Source organism: Doryrhamphus excisus, chromosome 17 (assembly GCF_030265055.1).
Source record: "Doryrhamphus excisus isolate RoL2022-K1 chromosome 17, RoL_Dexc_1.0, whole genome shotgun sequence".
NCBI lineage: Eukaryota > Metazoa > Chordata > Actinopteri > Syngnathiformes > Syngnathidae > Doryrhamphus > Doryrhamphus excisus.
In genome coordinates, this window is record NC_080482.1 from 15,760,780 (window position 1) to 15,780,526 (window position 19,747).

Here is a 19,747-nt window from a genome sequence, read left to right on the forward strand (position 1 = left end):
AAACATGCTAGGTTAATTAGCCACTCCAAATTGTCCATAGGTATGAATGGGAGTGTGAATGGTTGTTTGTCTATATGTGCCCTGTGATTGGCTGGCCACCAGTCCAGGGTGTACCCCGCCTATCGCCTGAAGACAGCTGGGATAGGCTCCAGCATGTGCACGACCCTCGTGAGGATAATGAATGAATATTTATGTATAGTTATGGCATACAAACCTTGTTTACAATGCACTTTTTAACATTTCTTAGATATTTATTAGAGCCCTCCAGACATAAAATAGCACCCACAAAACGACCTTAGGTTTGTAGGATATATATTTCCCATTCACTTTAATTGATCATGGGTCTGTAAAGGGCCGTCTCGGGGTTCGGATGCGGACCGAGGTCCACCATTTGGTGATGGCTCGTCTAGTTTGTGTCTCACTAAACAATTACTGACATCTAGTGGCCAATGTAGGATACTCCTTTCACAATTGCAGTGCTTCTTCTGCCTTGTATTTGAGTTCATTTAGTTAATTTATATGCTAGAAAATACTTAATTTGGAATAAGTGAGAAACACAATGAGTACAATTGCACTTTTTAAACTAGAAACTGACTTTACTGCACAGATTGTTAGCAAATTGTGACACTGTGACTTATCACCGGGTTATTTTGATGCATATCCATTCAGATGCATTACTAAGTTTGGGCCATACCAGCTTCCGTAAACCTGAATGTTACCATACCAAAATAGCTGTTTACAAGATTACTAATAGCTTTTATGTTTTTTAAAGAAATCAGTTGCCTGAGCTCCTTCACTTCTACAAAAAAATAGCATCTAAACTTGATGAATGACCACTTCTGTAATTAAACATTGTCTCATTTATTATTCCAAAATACAAAACACAGAAAGCATCTGGTTTGCACTGTAGCACGTAATATATGGCACACAGCAACAATCAGCAAAATAGGTCAACTCATAGCTATAGAAGTGGACCATGAGCGGACATAAACATGAACTACTGTAAGTAACATTACGGCTCAGACCACCACCACCACCACCACCACCACAGAATGTTGTCATAGTCGTACCCAACATAAATAAGCCACCAGAGGTTTGCAAATAATTTAAAGTGGCACCTTTTGAAATGAATGTCATGTGCACGTTTATCATTGTATAAAAATAGATCTCTTGTGAATTACAGCAGTTAAGTCAAGCCAGGGGACATTTTATGAAGCGGTTAGCAGGAACAAGACCTGAGTGGCATTGGCAGGAACGCCCTTCCTCCACAAAATGACTACTAATCATTGAAAAACAAATGTAAAACAAAATAACAATGATGCCAGTCTTTGGTGTGATCCAAGTTTGTCAGTTCCAAGTGGGATCATACTGATTCCATCCCGGAGGCGGGGCGATGTAAATCCTCCGACCTCTTGAAAAGAAACTGACAACCCCTCTGAAGCCTGTCCTTGGCACTCCGGACTTCAGGTCATCCATGAGTCCCAGGTTCTTTGCAAATACTTTAAAGCTGTCCTTGCTGGAGTACTGTAGGCGAAACGGCCCGGGACCATTGAGCTGTCCCTGCTTGACATCTTCAAACGTGACAGTGGGAGCGCTGTAAACCTCCTTCTCAAAACTCTTTCTGTACGTCTCCTCCTTCAAGTAACTCAGGTCAAGCTTGGTGAAAGGCACAAACTGGGAGTTGAGTTTAATGTACCGCAGGTACTTGTCGTAAAACTGACCGAGGCTCACACCCTGACGGCCAAATGTTAATGTCCGGGAGATCTCCGGTCGAATGCAAGCGCGGTCGCGGCGCTGTGCGGGCTGGCGCATCCAGTCATCCCAGAAGGAGGCGGGCCACTTGGGCTCCAGCTCCTCCCACGCCTCCTTGAGCAGCATCCAGCCCAGGCCGGGAAAGAAGTCCGTACGGTAGAGCAGACTGGCCGCTGCTGGATCCACAAAGCCATCCCTGCCGTTGTCGTTCCAGGCTGACACACACCACAGTTTCGGGTCGGACTTCAGGAGTGGCAGCGTGGCGCCGAAGTACTCAAAGAAGTCTGGCGCCACCTACAGGAGGACAGCATAAAAGGGAGTCAATATATAAACATTTGTTGCGTACATAAATCAATACCTCAAGGTCGTCTTCCACAATGATGACGGCCGAATGATCCTTGAAAACTTGATTCAGAGCCCAGCGGTAATGTCTGGAAATCTTGTAGTACCCCTGAAACTTTTTGTGCTCTGGTGGCACGGCGATATCTGACAAGTCCGGCTGCGTCAAATGAGTGACCCGACTTCCATAAGAACGGATCACATCAGCAGTCTCTGCATGCCCGCAATCTTGGCTTACAATGATCGGGAATTGCTTGTCTGAGGGGCGGGTCTGCAGCAGTTTGTCCAAGCAGCGTCTCACAGAGACCCTGTTGCAGGCAATGACCAGGATGGGGATGACAGGCTGGCGAGGCCGGACTTGCTTCAGCTTCTTCCCTTCAGGCCCCTGCCAGAGCGTTTGGTAGTTCTGGATCTGTGTCAGGATTTTATTTTGGATCTCCAGCTCGGCCTCAAACATGTCTGCCATGCGGAGCACGTCGCCCACCACATCATCGGTGGGGCTCTCGGGCTCTTCGTTCGTCCGGCCCCACAGCAGGTGCACCATTATGACGTTCCAGCTGAGGAACAGGAAGGCGCCACACACAATGAGTGCGCCTCGCTTGCGGAGCATGGCCCGGAAAGGCACAAAATGTCAGGGGAGGGCTCAGGAGGACAGGGTCTTTTTCTAGGAAGTCCTTGTTACAGACAGGAAGAGGCTCTGTGAATGATCAGAGACTGGGAATCGCACCTGTCGCCGGTGGGCTACGCAGGTTTTAACATATCTCTGGAAAACTTAGTGTCACCTGCAAACAAAGGAGGCAAAAATATGAGCTTGACTTCAATTGGCCACACCTTCACACTATGAAAGTGTCTGAATGATATCCAGACACCCGTTTTCTGTACTTTTTGTCCTCATTAGGATGATATTATATTAATACGAGATATTACTTCTAACTAGATTTGAAGCGATATTAGTTCTAATCATATCATTTAGACGCATTGCCCTTGTCAAATAAGAGGAACAAAATACAATGGCACACTTCTACAAAACAAAACTGCCATTGAAGTGATATCACACGAGGGTGACACGTGACGCTATAGCTCGTGGGCATGACGTCACTCGGGACTTATGTGACGATTCAGCCAACAGGTCACTGTTAAGTTTTGGAATGAAAGAGACGAATAAAGCAGCCTTTAGTCTCTTTACAAGTCACACATTAAATTCACCTGTAGCTGCCATACGCACAACTAGCACTATTTGCACTCAGTTCATGACAAACCGCGCCCAAAACAGGTTTTTATAATGTTGTAACATCGTTATTACAAAACACTTGGCTGCCTCGAGCAGAAATGAGCCCTTACCCGGAAAAGGTCGCCATTTCTTCCTCTTTTGCCCATTTCGTCCGACTGCCGCGACTTCCGAGGACGACAAGTTCAAGCAGGCGCGTCCTTCAACAAGTTATCTCGGCCTTAAGGGCAAGTTTTCACCCTAAAAGATGACTTTTTCTTGCTTCTCGGAAGCCAACACACCTCCGAACGGCGGAGGGGACCGCCAGACGACGACTTCCTGCTTGGAAAACAGACCGGAAGTCCCGCCTCTCTTGTCACCTTCAGACATTACACAACATCTCCGCCTCGGAAATTCGCGCTTCCCCACTACAGCGGGAAAGTTGACAAGGAAGATAAAACCGTCATATGTTTTACCAGGGGTGGTTCTGGCTTGAATGACGTCATGGGCGGATCGAGCTGTGACCCCACTACTGCAAGTTCGGACAAATAGTATTTTGGGACTATTTTTAAATGTAAATATAAATTTATTAATTTATACATTGCCACAAAAAGGCACTTAAAAATAAGCTAAAAAATATTAAAGACAACACAAATAGAAGGGAAAAATATAGTATAAAAATATATAGTTCATGTGTTGGATCCTGAAACCGATCTGGACGTAGAGGAAAAGAGGTTACTTCAAGACGTCTCTATGCTAAGTAGCTTTAGCATTTTAGTGTTTTCTACAGCATCGGTAACGTGTAATGTGGTCATTACATGTTTTTTGCGGGACTACCAGTGTTTAAAAAAACTCAGATAGAGCCAATAATTGTGGTGGGAAAAGGCTATTAGCAACCCCGCTCCCTGTATGCACACTATATAATGCTACACAGACAAGCGCTTTTGACTTAAACAAATAAACAGTTAGGGTACTGATAAACTGTTACTGACTGCTGGCTCAGTTCACCCATCTAAATGATCTGTATTGTGGAGTTGTGGACTCCTATAGAGCAGCTACACACAATAACCAGCACACAAAGCTTTATGGTTCTTCCAGAATCTGCCATTTAAAAGAAAGGCCGTTTATTGATTCCGCCTGAGTTTTCCATCATGGGCCAGACTGAGATGTTGGGAGTGATCCTATCCATCCTGGTCACTCCCAACCATCTCAGTCTGGCCCATAACTGACTTTATCTCCAAGGCATCTAAACATGCAATGTCCCTCTGATGGACTCCTTCCTGATCCTATCCATCCTGGTCACTCCCAACCATCTCAGTCTGGCCCATAACTGACTTTATCTCCAAGGCCTCTAACATGTAATGTCCCTCTGATGGACTCCTTCCTGATCCTATCTATCCTGGTCACTCCCAACCATCTCAGTCTGGCCCATAACTGACTTGATCTCCAAGGCCTCTAAACATGTAATGTCCCTCTGATGGATTCCTTCCTGATCCTATCCATCCTGGTCACTCCCAACCATCTCAGTCTGGCCCATAACTGACTTTATCTCCAATGCCTCTAACATGTAATGTCCCTCTGATGGACTCCTTCCTGATCCTATCCATCCTGGTCACTCCCAACCATCTCAGTCTGGCCCATAACTGACTTTATCTCCAATGCCTCTCACATGTAATGTCCCTCTGATGGACTCCTTCCTGATCCTATCCATCCTGGTCACTCCCAACCATCTCAGTCTGGCCCATAACTGACTTTATCTCCAATGCCTCTAAACATGTAATGTCCCTCTGATGGACTCCTTCCTGATCCTATCCATCCTGGTCACCCCCAACCATCTCAGTCTGGCCCATAACTGACTTTATCTCCAAGGCCTCTAACATGTAATGTCCCTCTGATGGACTCCTTCCTGATCCTATCCATCCTGGTCACTCCCAACCATCTCAGTCTGGCCCATAACTGACTTTATCTCCAAGGCCTCTAACATGTAATGTCCCTCTGATGGACTCCTTCCTGATCCTATCCATCCTGGTCACTTCCAACCATCTCAGTCTGGCCCATAACTGACTTTATCTCCAAGGCCTCTAAAAATGTAATGTCCCTCTGATGGACTCCTTCCTGATCCTATCCATCCTGGTCACTTCCAACCATCTCAGTCAGGCCCATAACTGACTTGATCTCCAAGGCCTCTAAAAATGTAATGTCCCTCTGATGGACTCCTTCCTGATCCTATCTATCTTGGTCACTCCCAACCATCTCAGTCTGGCCCGTAACTGACTTTATCTCCAAGGCCTCTAAAAATGTAATGTCCCTCTGATGGACTCCTTCCTGATCCTATCCATCCTGGTCACTCCCAACCATCTCAGTCTGGCCCATAACTGACTTTATCTCCAAGGCCTCTAACATGTAATGTCCCTCTGGTGGACTCCTTCCTGATCCTATCCATCCTGGTCACTCCCAACCATCTCAGTCTGGCCCGTAACTGACTTTATCTCCAAGGCCTCTAAAAATGTAATGTCCCTCTGATGGACTCCTTCCTGATCCTATCCATCCTGGTCACTCCCAACCATCTCAGTCTGGCCCATAACTGACTTGATCTCCAAGGCCTCTAAACATGTAATGTCCCTCTGATGGACTCCTTCCTGATCCTATCCATCCTGGTCACTCCCAACCATCTCAGTCTGGCCCATAACTGACTTTATCTCCAAGGCCTCTAACATGTAATGTCCCTCTGATGGACTCCTTCGTGATCCTATCCATCCTGGTCACTCCCAACCATCTCAGTCTGGCCCATAACTGACTTTATCTCCAATGCCTCTAACATGTAATGTCCCTCTGATGGATTCCTTCCTGATCCTATCCATCCTGGTCACTCCCAACCATCTCAGTCTGGCCCATAACTGACTTTATCTCCAAGGCCTCTAAACATGTAATGTCCCTCTGATGGATTCCTTCCTGATCCTATCCATCCTGGTCACTCCCAATAAGACTGCAGTAGTTACCAGAGGTCTTGCCTTGTCCTTTTCTAATGAATTCCCCAATGATTTACTCTGTACAGCCAGCTAGCGTCATACTGTATTATGCGTGTCATGTCACAAGTCCTTGCATCATATTCATATCAGAGATTTGAAAGACATCGTAATCGACGTAAGAACTTCTAAATAAATATAGGAACATATCATACTCTTGGATGTGCGACAAGTACAATCACGTCCAGTCATGTGATGCTCAGTTTGGACGATATCAATTCCACTAAGCAGTGCCACACACACACACACATATATATATACGTATATATATATATATATATATAAATACACATATTTTCATATATTTCATCCTACAGCGGAGTTTATTCACCGAATTGCAGAAATAGTAGAAAACTCCCAGCATACAGTGTACACGGTCAAACACTAGATTCATTATTCTTCTTAACTCAAAGGTTAACTCAAGGTTAACTCAAAGCCCCGACAGGTTTTAGTGGCTGATCATGATGCGTTATCACGTGTTATCAAAACAAAAAGGGGACTACTTTCCATCGTGGATGGATAATATAAAGCACGACCTGATAACAACCTGCAGTTTTAGTATTTTTCCTCATCCGGTTTGACATAAAATGTTAATAATTGACATAAAATGTTGATAATTTTTCGGCCCCCACTCTGCTTGTACTGGTCGCTCATTTGCATGATTTAGTGTGTACTGTATATGTGTGTGTACATCCTACAGCAGGGGTGGGCAAACTTTTTGACTCGCGGGCCGCATTGATTTAATAAAATTGACGGGGGAGGGGGGGGGGGCAGACTATATAGTATTTTACATGTGACAGTCCATTTGTACACGTATATTTTTACACATATTTTACACGTAAAAGTGTCATGTAGTCTGCTATATGTGCACTTTGAGATCATTTATTTGATGTAAAGTGCATTATAAATTTATTATGATTATTATTATCATTATTATTATTATATTAATAATGATAAATATAAATTATATTAATTAATTATTAATTTTTATTCATAATTTTATTAATAATGATATTTTTATTTTTATTTTTACGACCAGTCCAGGTGTACCCTGCCTCTCGCCCCAAGACAGCTGGGATAGGCTCCAGCACCCCCGCGACCATCGTGAGGATAAGCGGTAGAAAATGAATGTATTATTATTATTATTATAATTATTATTATTATTATTATTATATTACTACCAATATTATATTAATATTATTAACAACAATATTAATATAATAGTAGTATTATTATCATTATTTGTATTACTATTATTGTGCTTGTGCTCCTTTTTCCAGAAGTATTTTGTAATATTACTACCATTATTATATTAATATTATTAACAACAATTAATTAACAATTAACAATTAATATAATAGTAGTATTATTAACATTATTGACAACATTATTATTAATTATTATTATTATTATTATTATTATTATTATTATTATTATTATTATTATTATTATTATTATTATTATTATTATTATTATGTGCTTGTGTCCCTTTTTTCAGGAGCATTTTGTAAACATCAGACCACACACAAAAACAATATGCTTACGTCCAATGAGGAGAAATGTATGATCCAGTCCACTTGTTGGACACGTGTACCTAATACTGTGGTTTTCCCAAAAAACAAGTCAATAAATAGGAAGGGTCACGCAGATTTAATTTCCGAGTTGTTGGGGCTCAGTGAGGTTTGTTTTTTGGTGTCTTTGGTCCAGAGTCTTTAGAGGGGTCGAGGTCTGAAGGAGGAGGGATTTCTCCATTCATCTAATAGAAAGCAAAAAACATGGATAAATATGTATATGATGTCAATATTAGCATATTTTTTACTGTATTTTGCTATGATGTCAACAAGGAGACAAGCAGATAAATATAATAACAAGGCCCGGAACCCCCCCCCCCCCCAACACACTTCACACCCCACCTCTGCCTCATCCTGCCACTTTGACACTCACTACAGTAAACCTCGGATATATCGGACTCGGATATATCGGAAATTCGCTCACAACGGACAGATAAAAAAAGAAGCGATTTTTCTGTAATGCATTTCCAATAAAAATTCATTGCATATATCGGATTTTTATAACGGATTTCGCCTATTTCGGACTCTAAATACAAAATACTCGCTTTTAGAGGGCGTTGCAAAACTGTTTTTTTGTCAAAAAAACAGTTTTGCAACGCCCTCTAAAAGCGAGTATTTTGTATTTAGAGGGCGTTGCAAAACTGTTTCTTTGTGACGTCACAAAGAAACAGTTTTGCAACGCCCTCTAAAAGCAAGTATTTTGTATTTGGAGGGCGTTGCAAAACTGTTTCTTTGTGACGTCACAAAGAAACAGTTTTGCAACGCCCTCTAAAAGCGAGTATTTTGTATTTAGAGGGCGTTGCAAAACTGTTTCTTTGTGACGTCACAAAGAAACAGTTTTGCAACGCCCTCTAAAAGCGAGTATTTTGTATTTAGAGGGCGTTGCAAAACTGTTTCTTTGTGACGTCGCAAAGAAACAGTTTTTTTGTCAAAAAAACAGTTTTGCAACGCCCTCTAAAAGCGAGTATTTTGTATTTAGAGGGCGTTGCAAAACTGTTTCTTTGTGACATCACAAAGAAACAGTTTTGCAACGCCCTCTAAAAGCGAGTATTTTGTATTTGGAGGGCGTTGCAAAACTGTTTCTTTGTGACGTCACAAAGAAACAGTTTTGCAACGCCCTCTAAAAGCGAGTATTTTGTATTTAGAGGGCGTTGCAAAACTGTTTCTTTGTGACGTCACAAAGAAACAGTTTTGCAACGCCCTCTAAAAGCGAGTATTTTGTATTTAGAGGGCGTTGCAAAACTGTTTCTTTGTGACGTCGCAAAGAAACAGTTTTGCAACGCCCTCTAAAAGCGAGTATTTTGTATTTGGAGGGCGTTGCAAAACTGTTTCTTTGTGACGTCGCAAAGAAACAGTTTTGCAACGCCCTCTAAAAGCTGTGATTAATTGATTAATTGACTTAACTTCTGAGAAAATGTGATTAATCACGGTAATATATAATAAATAATAAATAATAATAGATTGACAACACTAGAATAAACTCATATTGAGTCAAAAATGTACAAAGATTAAGAAGGAAACTGAAATATGTGGGAAAAAACTACAAAAATGGGCGCGGAAGGAGTGAAATTTATGCTAATAATATTTTTTTTCACCTATATCAGCAAGCTTGATTTTATTTTTTTAGTATGTGGCTTTTGGTGGAAAATATTTGGACACCCCTGCTCTCTGAGATATGCTTTTTTTTATTATAATGCAAGCTATAATCATCAAAATTATGAAGAAATACATACTCAAAATTTTAAAAAGTTAATTCTGGATAGAAGAGTTTCACTTTTTGAACTGAACTATGAAAAAAAAATTAATTTTCAAATAATTCCCATTCATTGTGATGCACCTGTACAGGATATAAGAGTTTTATTTTTTGAACTTAACTACAGAAAAAAAAAAATTCAGAAATATTCTCATTCATTGAGATCAATATGGACTATATTATGTGGCTATATGAGTATACCTGTACAGCACCGTCGGTGACGTTCGCCGTATCACTGCGCCCTCTGGTGGTGCTGCACGGCATCGCCATCTTACAGAACACCGCTTGCGTCAACAGAAGTTTGAGGGACCAGCAGGTGTGACTCAAAGTCGACCATCCAGCCCGCACGTAGGACGCTTTCCAAACGTCACATGAGACCCGACAAGGGTCCCGGGTCAGAAACCGAACTTGGCACGCGCGTGCATGTCGAAGCACCCCGTCGTGTTGTTGTGCTTCCCGGGGCCGCCTGGTGGTCACTGTGAGGCCGCGAGGCTCGGGAAGGCGAGCCGCCCCTCGCGGATGCCTCGACCCGACACCCCTGATGGCTTCACCCGCCGGGGAAGAGTTGAACCCCGCAGCCAGCACGCACCTCTCTCCGGGCACAAACGCCCACACGCGAGCTCGACGTGACCGGTTGTGATCCGTCGACTGGTCGCGCCTGCGTCTGGAGGCCAGCGCCGGACTCAAGGCCGCTGTGGCCGTCCGCTTGGCGGGTGGATTCCTCGCCAAAAGCTTCCCTCGACACCGGAGCACGGAGGTCAGGGCAGAGGCGGAAGGCGTGGAGGCCATGCTGGTCAAAGTGTCCGCGCCTGTGGGGAGGGAAGGGGAGATGGGGGGGTCTGGTGGTCTGGGTCCACTTGACTGACCTACTTGCTGTGGGAGTGGGAGGGGTTAGGGTGCCATTTAAATTTAAAACCCACCCACGTGGGATGTTTGGGGCTTTCTGGTCAACATGTCAATATAAAAACAATTTTACAATAAGCAATTATTTTTTTCTCAATAGTTGACAATAGTTAATTGTACCTTTTGTTACAATATTAATAATATTATTATTATTTTATTTCTCAATATTTTTGACTTAATTTGACCTGTTTTCTATTGTTCATTTTACAATTTTTCATTTCTACTTTTTGCTTGGAAATGTGCTTCCTATTATTCATTATTTTGGTGGTTGTTTAGATGTTATGACTTTAAATAAAAGTATATTTTTAACATTCAACTTTATGCTCCATAAATGTTATTTTGTAATATTCCGACTATTTTTGTACATTTACTGCAGATTGTTCAATGTTTGCTGCTGTAGTTGTTTTCTTGTTAGATTATATTTTTAGAATTTGCCACAGGCATTTTAATGTTTCAATCATAATTTTTCTTTGTAATATTACCAGTTTATTTTTGTAAAATTGTGCCTTTTGTTAATATTTTGATTTTTTTTTTGTTTTCTAGTTTGAATTTTCCAACTATTTCTACTTTTTTCTTGTAATTGTTCTTGTAAGTGAAATCTTTCTTTAATATGTCAACTCTATGCTGCTAAAATTATGTTATTTTTCCACATAATATGACAACTTAATTTCTGAAAAATTTGACATTTTTTGCTGCTGAAGCTGTTTCCTTGTTAAATTCTATTTTTAGAATATGAAGCGGGCCAATCATTTTTAATATTTTGACTTTTTTTCGTTCTCTAGTTTGAATTTTCCAACTATTTCTACTTTTTTTCTTGTAATTGTTCTTGTAAGTGACTTTAAAAAAAATCTTTAATATGTCAACTCTATGCTGCTAAAATGATGTTATTTTTCCTCATAATATGACAATTTAATTCCTGAAAATTTGACATTTTTTGCTGCTGAAGCTGTTTCCTTGTTAAATTCTATTTTTAGAATATGAAGCGGGCCAATCATTTTTAATATTTTGACTTTTTTTTCATTTTCTGGTTTGAATTTTCCAACTAGTTCTACTTTTTTCTTGTAATTGTTCTTGTAAGTGAAATCTTTCTTTAATATGTCAACTCTATGCTGCAAAAATTATGTTATTTTTCCACATAATATGACAACTTAATTCCTGACCAATCATTTTTCAATAATTCAGTAATTATTTTATTTCTTATGTGTATATTTATTATGTGTTAAAGTAAAATCGTGTAAAATTACAGCTAAATTGTTTCCATGTTTGCTGTTTTTAATTTTTCTAGTTTACTTTTTCTTGTAAATTTTGTTCTTATCAATTTCCTATCCTCCCATAATTTTTTTGACAATTTTTTAACATTTTCCACAACCTTTTTTCCAAAATATTTGATATATTATGACTTAAAAAACGCTTTAATATTTCAAGTTTACGACTAAGATCACATTACTTGTCCTATTTACTACAATTCTCAAAATTTTTCCTCATAATATTTTCACGTTCTTCTTCCGTTCTACTTTGGAACGTTCTACTAGCCCTGGTTTAGAACCACAAATGTTGTTTTGAAATGTCACAAACAAGATGGAGCCGCGTGTGAGTGCAGAAGCACCCGAGGCTCGTTGAGAAGAGCGATAGATACTTTTATGTCAAACTCTTTCAAAGTCTCTTTGCTACATTTGTCGCTAGACCTCTAGCTAAATATAGCAAGAGCGCTTCCCCCTGAATTCTACTTACATCTTGGTGTGTTCTAATGTGGTTTATGAGCAAGGATCCAACAGGTGGCGCTAAATAAATGACCGTATGGTAAAAATGCAGGCACGGAGATCATTGGTGTTTCGGTTATTTTACGGTTGTTCTGCTAACTCGATGCGTTCAGCTCTCTGTCGAAAGTGAAGCCAGCAGAAGAATCCAGACAAACGTGTCATAAAGCTCCAAACGTTGTTCAACTGGTTTGGGCGGCCTGCAAGCAGAGAGTGAAACACCCGGTGGTAAAATTCAGCCTCGGAAAAGCCATGCAGGTCGGCATCCACAAGGAAATAGAGGCGTGTGTGGATATTTATAACATATATAGAATAACATATTTCCTCTTTGGGGTGGCACGGCGGTCCAGTGGTTAGCGCACAGACCTCACAGCTAGGAGACCAGGGTTCAATTCCCACCCTCGGCCATCTCTGTGTGGAGTTTGCATGTTCTCCCCGTGCATGCGTGGGTTTTCTCCGGGTACTCCGGTTTCCTCCCACATTCCAAAAACATGCTAGGTTAATTAGCCACTCCAAATTGTCCATAGGTATGAATGTGAGTGTGAATGGTTGTTTGTCTATATGTGCCCTGTGATTGGCTGGCCACCAGTCCAGGGTGTACCCCGCCTCTCGCCCGAAGACAGCTGGGATAGGCTCCAGCACCCCCATGACCCTTGTGAGGAAAAGCGGTAGAAAATCAATGAATGAGCTCTCCTCCTAGTTTGTGTGGAAGTGGTAACTTTTTAGCTTCTTATTTTGTCTTTCCCCGCCCTCGGCCATCTCTGTGTGGAGTTTGCATGTTCTCCCCGTGCATCCGGGTACTCCGGTTTCCTCCCACATTCCAAAAACATGCTAGGTTAATTAACGACTCCAAATTGTCCATAGGTATGAATGTGAGTGTGAATGGTTGTTTGTCTATATGTGCCCTGTGATTGGCTGGCCACCAGTCCAGGGTGTACCCCACCTCTCGCCCCAAGACAGCTGGGATAGGCTCCAGCACCCCCCGCGACCCTCGTGAGGAAAAAGCGGTAGAAAACGAATGAATGAATTTCCTCTTTGGTCTTTTGCAGCTGTGACAATAGTGGCTGATGGGTAAAAAGGGCGGCAATGTATTTGTGCTTCATTAGCTTAGTGCAAACTAATTTGACTTTAAAATGATATCTTTTTATTTTATTTTTTACTTAATTTGTTCATTCATTTTGTACCGCTTATCCAATCCCAGGGCACATATAGACAAACAACCATTCACACTCAAATTCATACCTATGGACAATTTGGAGTCGCTAATTAACCTAGCATGTTTTTGGAATGTGGGAGGAAACCGGAGTACCCGGAGAAAACCCACGCATGCACGGGGAGAACATGCAAACTCCACACAGAGATGGCCGAGGGTGGGGAAAGACAAAATAAGAAGCCAAAAAGTTACCACTTCCACACAAACTAGGAGGAGAACTCATTCATTGATTTTCTACCGCTTTTCCTCACAAGGGTCACAGGGGGTGCTGGAGCCTATCCCAGCTGTCTTGGGGCGAGAGGCGGGGTAGACCCTGGACTGGTGGCCAGCCAATCACAGGGCACATATAGACAAACAACCATTCACACTCACATTCATACCTATGGACAATTTGGAGTGGCTAATTAACCTAGCATGTTTTTTGGAATGTGGGAGGAAACCGGAATACCCGGAGAAAAGCCGGGGAGAACATGCAAACTCCACACAGAGATCACCGAGGGTGGAATTGAACTCGGGTCTCCTAGCTGTGTGGCCACTGCGCGCTTTTTAAAAATAATTTTTCGTCAGTATTTTGACCTACGCATGACTAAAATAACTTCTAAAAAAAATGTATTCTCTTAAAATTGCAATTTATTTCTCACTAGAATAAAATATTTGTCGTCTCGCCAAGCGTGATTTTTTTTTAAACCGATATCATTTTATAATAAAACAATTGATAAGCGCTAAACGTAACATGGAACTGTTATTCACAAGTGCCCGCAAGGTATGCTGGGTACTCCAATGGCAACAACAATATGCGCAATGAACACCCGTCCTTGTTTACTTCTCTGTCGACAATCTCAAGCAAAAATGCGACAAACACAGAACAGTACCCAGCATGCCTTGTGGCACAACAATAGGAATACTTATTAAATGTTTAAATGAAATACTTGTATTTTGGTGTCAGGCAGGTCCGTCCACACACAATAAGTCCCGCGGGTCTATATGGATGAACAAATCTTCCTTCAAATGTACTTGGGGTCACCCCCCCGATGGCTGCGTCTGGTTGGCAGGTCGTTCGGGCCTCCGTGCCGCCCTGGGGATGATGATGAAGAGCAGAATCCCCACCAGAAGTAACGCCACGGCGATAGTGACGACGGTCGCCACAGTGGCGTAGTAACACCGGTTGGAACGGAAAAACCTTCGCAGGCGCCCTCGGACTCTGTTGGGAGGCCGGCCCACATCCACCACGGTAGCGGGCTCCATGCCGTGTTCTACGGCGGTAAGGCGCAAGTCCCCGGCGGGGGCGGCTTGGGCTTCCTGGCTCTTGTGCGGCAGCGTGAGGCCCCCGGTGGGAGCGTTCTTCAGGAAGAGCTTGCCCTTGCTGCGCTTGAAGCGGATGGACTTGGCTCTCTGCATCTCCGGCGGGAGCCGACCGATGATGTCCTCGTTGTTGCCCAGCCGGGGCAGGTCCTGGCCGTGGGGGATGTCGGTCACCTCGCGGCACACGGGGCAGGTCAGGGTTTTGACCTCAGCCGACGTGACGTTAATGCGAGCCAGACACTCCAGACAGAACGTGTGTCCGCAGGCGAGCAGCTTGGGCGTCCTGAAGATGTTATCGTAGGAGCAGAAGCAGATGGCGCACTCCGTCTCCTCCACGTCGTTCTCCGGCGGTCTCGACTTCCTGTGGCGGTCCGTGTCGCCGTCCTTTCTGACTCGTCTGATGGCCTCTGCGCTCCTCCCGCGCCGCCTCCTCTCCTCTTGGTGACGCTCGGTCCTCCGTTCTCCTCTGGCCCCCGTCTCCGAGTCGATGCTCCTCGACCTTCTCACATTGGCTGGCTGCGGCCTTCGGTTCTCCTTGTTGTTCATGCGGGGTTTGACATTGGGGGCCGGCCTGGCGTCGTGGCTTCGACTCGGACGGGACCTGCGTCTCTCCCGGTCATCGCTCATGTTGGGCTGCGGCGTTCGTCTTTCCCGAAACAAACTGCGGGAAAATGAAACGAAAGAAGGAAATGAGCAGAGTAACAATGACATTGTTTATGTTTCTTTAATTACTAATTAGAAAACATGTTGGCTTCAAATGGCAAAGAAGGAAATGAGTGCTTAGGATCTGCCAGAGTAACAGTGACACAGTTTGAGTTTTTTGGAGTTTTTAAGGCGGCAATGAGGTACTATTTATATACTACTAGTATATATACTACTAGTAATGACTATGCTCCGCATCGACGTCAGGGGAAGCCTTTTAAATATAAATGATGGGGATTTTTACAGGCCCAAAAACCTCCAAACAAACCCCCTGGCCCACAGCACAACCAAAAAAAATACAGAATTTTTTTTAAAAAAAAGGCATAATTTCTCAGCAATAAGTTAATAACACATTGTGTTGTTATGCTTTTCTTTCAATATATATTCAAATATGGTGCACTTTTTACCACTGTCACTGTCTGCGCATTTTTTCCATTGAGTGTGACTGCTAAATAAATAAAAAAAAATAAGCCTCCATGGGGCCAAAGGCAGTTGCTTGTGGCAGCAACTTAATAAAGGTGAAAAATATTATTAAACTCACGAGGATATATATTGGAAGTCCAAATCAACCATATCTTCCATAGAGTCTTCATTTATAATGATTTTTAAAAATATATTTTTGGATGACTGCAACAGATTAATTGGAGTTACATTATTTATTTATTATTATTATTATTATATTAATAATTATATTATATTATATTAATATTTATATTATATATATTTTTTATTATTATTTATTTATACTTTCATTATTTAAAAATAGCCTTGGAATGGTTTTAGCCTGTGTACAAAATAACAAAAATATCTTCCATACAGTCTTCATTTATAATGATTTTTTAAAACATATTTTTGGATGACTGCAACAGATTAATTGGAGTTACATTATTTATTTTTTATTATTATTATATTCATAATTATATTATATTTTTATATTATATATATATATTTTTTATTATTATTTATTTATACTTTCATTATTTAAAAATAGCCTTGGAATGGTTTTAGCCTGTGTACAAAATAATAAAAATATCTTCCATACAGTCTTCATTTATAATGATTTTTTAAAATATATTTTTGGATGACTGCAACAGATTAATTGGAGTTACATTATTCATTTTTTATTATTATTATATTAATAATTATATTATATTATATTAATATTTATATTATATATATATTATTATTATTTATTTATACTTTCATTATTTAAAAATAGCCTTGGAATGGTTTTAGCCTGTGTACAAAATAATAAAAATATCTTCCATACAGTCTTCATTTATAATGATTTTTTAAAATATATTTTTGGATGACTGCAACAGATTAATTGGAGTTACATTATTTATTTTTTATTATTATTATATTCATAATTATATTATATTAATATTTATATTATATATATTTTTTATTATTATTTATTTATACTTTCATTATTTAAAAATAGCCTTGGAATGGTTTTAGCCTGTGTACAAAATAATAAAAATATCTTCCATACAGTCTTCATTTATAATGATTTTTTAAAATATATTTTTGGATGACTGCAACAGATTAATTGGAGTTACATTATTTATTTTTTATTATTATTATATTCATAATTATATTATATTAATATTTATATTATATATATATTTTTTTATTATTATTTATTTATACTTTCATTATTTAAAAATAGCCTTGGAATGGTTTTAGCCTGTGTACAAAATAATAAAAATATCTTCCATACAGTCTTCATTTATAATGATTTTTAAAAATATATTTTTGGATGACTGCAACAGATTAATTGGAGTTACATTATTCATTTTTTATTATTATTATATTAATAATTATATTATATTATATTAATATTTATATTATATATATATATTATTATTATTATTTATTTATACTTTCATTATTTAAAAATAGCCTTGGAATGGTTTTAGCCTGTGTACAAAATAACAAAAATATCTTCCATACAGTCTTCATTTATAATGATTTTTAAAAATATATTTTTGGATGACTGCAACAGATTAATTGGAGTTACATTATTTCTTTTTTATTATTATTATTATTATAATATTAATAATTATATTATATTAATATTTATATTATATATATATTTTATTATAATTTACTTATACTTTCATTATATAAAAATAGCCTTGGAATGGTTTTAGCCTGTGTACAAAATAATAAAAATAAAAAGATCGGATATTTGGACAAAGTCTTAACGTTTTCAGCATGTTTGATAATTAATTAATTCTGGAATTGGGTCACAAGTGCAAAAATGAGCAAAAAGCACATTTGTGAATGAAGTTAAAAAAAATAAAAATCTAACATACCCAATAAGGAAGTCTCACATCACCAGGGAGGATCCAACTATCCCAACGTGGAGCGGCGCACCCAAATTCATACCTGGAAAAGGCTAAAAACCCACCTTACTGCCGAGTTGCTTCTCTTCAAGTGGTCTTCCTCTCGTCTTGTTTTCTAATTATGGCACGGCGCCACCTCCTTGGGACACGCCCCCCGTCACCTGCCACCTCTCGTCGAACCGGTCGGACCTGCTGGAGTGTGTGTTTTCTCTGCAGTGCAGCACAATCAGGTCTCAGAGTAACGCTGGTGTTTGCACACAGAACTGGTGCTTTTCTTACGTACAAGTAAACTCAACACAAGCCCTTGACCTCCACCGGTCGGCCACCTCGCAATCTGACATCAGCTGGCTGACGGGTCACATGTCGCATACTTGTACAGGTAACGTCACGGGTGCGATAGGAATCAATTCCACGACAAAAGCGGTCAGGGTACATCATCATACCCGTCATACCTGACAAGACTTTGCGGCTTTACTTTAGCCTCCGCTCGAACCGAACGCCTCGCCATGCTCGTGTGGGAATGTTGGCGATCAACATCTGAGGACCAAGATCAAAACAGACATGATGATGCAGAAGATATCACGCGATATCATACAGTAAACCTCGGTTGAGCCACTGGTTTTGTCCGATATAAGCGAAATCCGTTATATGCGTATACCGGAAAATGTCCGTATATCGGATTTATATCCGGTATATGCGTAAATGGGATTTTATCCGTTATAAAAAGGCACTTCCTTGACTATGTTTCCAATGTACCTGGACGCGCAGGCAACGCTGCAAACGCTGCAAATGACGTCGTATAGCGGCCTGTCACGATTCGGCAAATCGGAGCGCCACGATGCGGCCATCCGATATATGCGAGGGAAATTTCATGGAAATGCATTGGAACGGGACTGGAGATTTTGTCCGAAATAGGCGAAATCCGTTATAAAAAATCCGATATATGCAATGAATTTTTATTGGAAATGCATTACAGAAAAATCGCTTCTTTTTTATCTGTCCGTTGAATTTCCGATAAATAAATAAATTTATATAAAAAAAAAATATATATATATATATATATATATATATATATATATATATATATATATATATATATATATATTCATTCATTTTCTACCGCTTTTCCTCACAAGGGTCGCGGGGGGTGCTGGAGCCTATCCCAGCTGTCTTTGGGCGTAAGGCGGGGTACACCCTGGACTGGTCGCCAGCCAATCACAGGGCACATATAGACAAACAACCATTCACACTCACATTCATACCTATGGACAATTTGGAGTGGCTAATTAACCTAGCATGTTTTTGGAATGTGGGAGGAAACCGGAGTACCCGGAGAAAACCCACGCATGCACGGGGAGAACATGCAAACTCCACACAGACATGGCCGAGGGTGGGGAAAGACAAAATAAGAAGCCAAAAAGTTACCACTTCCACACAAACTAGGAGGAGAACTCATTTCCTTTCTACCGCTTTTCCTCACAAGGGTCATGGGGGGTGCTGGAGCCTATCCCAGCTGTCTTCGGGCGTAAGGCGGGGTACACCCTAGACTGGTCGCCAGCCAATCCCAGGGCACATATAGACAAACAACCATTCACACTCACATTCATACCTATGGACAATTTGGAGTCGCTAATTAACCTAGCATGTTTTTGGAATGTGGGAGGAAACCGGAGTACCCGGAGAAAACCCACGCATGCACGGGGAGAACATGCAAACTCCACACAGAGGTGGCCGAGGGTGGAATTGAACCCTGGTCTCCTAGCTGTGAGGTCTGTGCGCTAACCCCTAGACCACCGTGCCGCCCCATATATATATATATAAATATATAAAAATAAATTTCCGATATATCCGAGGTTTACTGTAGCAACCCC

At 40.7% G+C, this 19,747-nt stretch overlaps 3 protein-coding genes across 4 annotated transcripts; all 3 read right to left on the bottom strand.

The window, feature by feature from the left end:
• Positions 1-826: 826 nt before the first annotated feature.
• Positions 827-3,670, bottom strand: mgat1a (alpha-1,3-mannosyl-glycoprotein 2-beta-N-acetylglucosaminyltransferase a). The gene is made up of 3 exons (XM_058053290.1): positions 3,433-3,670; positions 2,111-2,873; positions 827-2,046 (listed from the first exon to the last, which is right to left on the bottom strand). Exons 2-3 carry the CDS (start codon positions 2,699-2,701, stop codon positions 1,348-1,350), a joined length of 1,290 nt encoding a protein of 429 aa, XP_057909273.1. The 5' UTR covers positions 2,702-2,873; positions 3,433-3,670; the 3' UTR covers positions 827-1,347.
• A 4,151-nt stretch (positions 3,671-7,821) lies between these two features.
• On the bottom strand, positions 7,822-12,977 carry LOC131105400 (uncharacterized). Its single transcript, XM_058053460.1, has 2 exons — positions 9,850-12,977; positions 7,822-8,080 (listed from the first exon to the last, which is right to left on the bottom strand). Exons 1-2 carry the CDS (start codon positions 10,435-10,437, stop codon positions 7,997-7,999), a joined length of 672 nt encoding a protein of 223 aa, XP_057909443.1. The 5' UTR covers positions 10,438-12,977; the 3' UTR covers positions 7,822-7,996.
• Positions 12,978-14,004: 1,027 nt separating this feature from the next.
• rnf183 (ring finger protein 183) lies at positions 14,005-18,738 on the bottom strand. Of its 2 annotated transcripts, XM_058053392.1 has the most exons (3): positions 18,160-18,724; positions 17,847-18,086; positions 14,007-15,484 (listed from the first exon to the last, which is right to left on the bottom strand). In XM_058053392.1, exon 3 carries the CDS (start codon positions 15,448-15,450, stop codon positions 14,542-14,544), a length of 909 nt encoding a protein of 302 aa, XP_057909375.1. In that variant the 5' UTR covers positions 15,451-15,484; positions 17,847-18,086; positions 18,160-18,724; the 3' UTR covers positions 14,007-14,541. The 2 variants fall into 2 exon arrangements, with proteins under 2 accessions (XP_057909376.1, XP_057909375.1); XM_058053393.1 differs by having other exon boundaries at positions 14,005-15,484; positions 17,942-18,738.
• Between the last annotated feature and the right edge of the window lie 1,009 nt (positions 18,739-19,747).